The sequence below is a fragment of the Physeter macrocephalus genome, chromosome 14 (assembly GCF_002837175.3).
Source record: "Physeter macrocephalus isolate SW-GA chromosome 14, ASM283717v5, whole genome shotgun sequence".
NCBI classification, from domain to species: Eukaryota; Metazoa; Chordata; class Mammalia; order Artiodactyla; family Physeteridae; genus Physeter; species Physeter macrocephalus.
This window is the reverse complement of record NC_041227.1, coordinates 75,799,156-75,801,652: the sequence shown is the minus strand read 5'-3', so window position 1 is coordinate 75,801,652 and position 2,497 is coordinate 75,799,156. Positions and strand designations below refer to the sequence as shown.

The following is a 2,497-nucleotide window of genomic DNA, read 5'->3' as shown; positions in this document are numbered from 1 at the left end:
GGCGGGGCGGGCACACGACGCCTCTGACTTCTAATCGAGAGTTGATTCGGTCAAACGCCAGTTAAAGCATGGCTACTGGCCCGTTGCCATGGCTTCAACCCATGAAGAAATTCCTACAGGACTCCAGGGGATGTACATGGACCACCACCATCTGGAGCTAACCAGGAGCTCGTTTCTTTGGAAGCAGCAAAGAACAACCAATTAGCACAGCTGGGACCAACACGGTAGATCACGTTACATACACGTAAAAATGCACACAGCTTTCTATAGACCTGTTTTTTAAAAAAATATACTTCTTATTATGGGGGCGTTGACCTTAAGGGCAAGAGATTTTAGGTCAGAATAGGCTGGATCACAACTCAGATAGCAGAAGCAAGTTCCATGTAGGACGAGATAATACGCGTTGCGATTGGCCCCTAAACTGGGGATGAATGCTGAGGTGTAACAACAGTTCCCTCCCCTGGGTGGGATTACAGGCAGCTCATCTGCACCCCTTACTACAGGCTCCCGATTCACCCACGACAACTCGGTTCTGGGAAGACCGCGCTCGAGGCTGCTGGTTGCTGCCTGCCTGAGATTTCTGGGGCCTGCCCGGGGCTCCTTGACTCCCAGGCAGCACCTCAGGCGGTGCCCACACACTGCAGGCTGTGTCCTGGAGCAGATCCGAGACCGCACTTAGAAGCTGCCACGTGCCGGGAGCACACACCCAGCACGCCCTCTGCTCAGCCAGGTGTCGCCAGAGCCTGGGAAGATCCCTGGGGAAGTGAAGAGGGCCGTGTGCACGGGCCCGGGGCCGCCTCCTCCAGACAAGTCCTCGTTAGGGTGCCCATCCCGCGGGGAGGAGCCTCGGGCCCCAGGGGTGGAGGTGTCCCCTCCCTCCTCCAGGAGCAGGGCCCGTGCGGGCACCAGCCCTCAGCCTACGGCCTGCCCCCGCCTGGCGGGGCTCAGACCCGCAGCTGCTGATACAGATGGCACAGGCTGCGGGTGCTGCCGTGCAGCCCCTGGGCAGCGCTGGTACCTGTGAAGAACAAGTGCCTCTTGGTGGTTTCCTTCCTCTTTTCCAAGCAGGGGTTGAGCAGGCGGAGCAGCTGCAGCACGCGCTCCTCCCGCCGCGACTCCGTCAGGCAGGCGTCGTTCATGACCAGGTACGGGTAGATCTTCCCGTTGTGCCCGCGGATGTACAGCCTCCTGGCTGCCGTGTTGTGTTTCTGCACAATCTCCACCCGGGGCATAAACCTGCCGGGAGGAGTGGACAATCAGACACCAGCTCCCCGAGCCCCAACGTCCAACCCTTTCCTTTGAGAAGAAAACGGAGCTCTACAGAAGCGGCCATCAGAACCGTCATGGAAAACAGACTGTACGACGGCGGTGGTTTGTCATTTACACGCCACCTCACTGCGACAAGGTACAGGTCGTGCCACAGTATCGGAGGGAAAACGAGAGGAGGAAGAGAAGGCGAAGCTGGACGTTTCAAACAGGCACGCTGAGGGTCCAGCCTCAGCAGCCAGCGACGGGCGCTAACCGGCCCAGAGGAGTCCAGCAGCCACGAGGGCGCGGGCCCCGCTGGCTGGCGCTGGGGCAGAGGAACAGGTGCCCGAGGAGCGAGCGTGGGCCGTGGGCCCGAGCACTGACGGCAGGAGGAGGAGGCGGCGGCCAGGACAGGTCAGGTTTGGAGGAAGCACTTGACCATCAAGGGCCGCCCCTTCACGGCTCACTTTACACTTTAAATGAGATGCAACTTGCTTCGCTCTGGTAAATTTGACCATAATGGTCTGATTCTTTTGAATCCTGTGCTTTAAGAGTTTACAGAAGACTGCGAAACTATACTTTGTCAAGTTCCATGGGGATTCAGAAAGGGTTCTTTTGAGAGCAAACACAAGCTTGACTCAAACAAGACACTGAACCCACTGGTTAGACCAGACCCTTTAAAGGTACTCATATCCTAGAGCAACACCGTGTCCTCTCCCGTTTCGGGGGAAGGAGTGCAGAGGGGAGGGAATTACAGTGTGACCCGCCGGCCAGGTCTGCCTGGGGGTCTGCCGGGGAAGGTTTTGGTGATCGCGGGCCAGGTCAGGCTCACTCACCGAGCGATCTTGATGTAGTAATGTGTCGGCTTCGGCATCAGAAATTCCCCAGGAATTTCTACCTCAGCTGTCTGTGCTGAGAAATTGCTCAAAAACCGGCACTTTTCTTCTATGAGGAAGAATTTTGGAAGTTGCTTGGTTTTAGCCTCCAGAATTTTGATCCACTTTTTCAGTTTAGAAATAAGATTATGAAGCTTCATGGAACCTGGAACACTGAAGTCAAAATCTGCAAAATAAAATATGATTAGAAACATTTTTAGTCATTTGGGCTATTTCTAATTCACTACAAAAACCACAGCTCAGGGCTTCCCTGGTGGCGCAGTGGTTGAGAGTCCGCCTGCCGATGCAGGGGACGCGGGTTCGTGCCCCGGTCCGGGAAGATCTCACGTGCTGCGGGGCGGCTGGGCCCGTGA

At 56.4% G+C, this 2,497-nt stretch overlaps 1 protein-coding gene across 11 annotated transcripts in view; it reads right to left on the bottom strand.

Annotated features, from left to right (window-relative positions):
* The window catches only part of TRRAP (transformation/transcription domain associated protein), a 112,466-nt gene that overhangs the window by 14,461 nt on the left and 95,508 nt on the right, over positions 1–2,497 (bottom strand). For all 11 annotated transcript variants that reach the window (XR_008619436.1, XM_028500108.2, XM_024118908.2 and 8 more), the window contains 2 exons: positions 2,085–2,310; positions 1,019–1,236 (listed from right to left, as the gene is read on the bottom strand). Coding sequence is in view for 10 of the 11 variants with exons in the window: in XM_028500108.2 (XP_028355909.1) it covers positions 1,019–1,236; positions 2,085–2,310 (444 nt within the window). In the remaining variant the exon portion in view is untranslated. The remainder of the gene's footprint in view (positions 1–1,018; positions 1,237–2,084; positions 2,311–2,497) is intronic.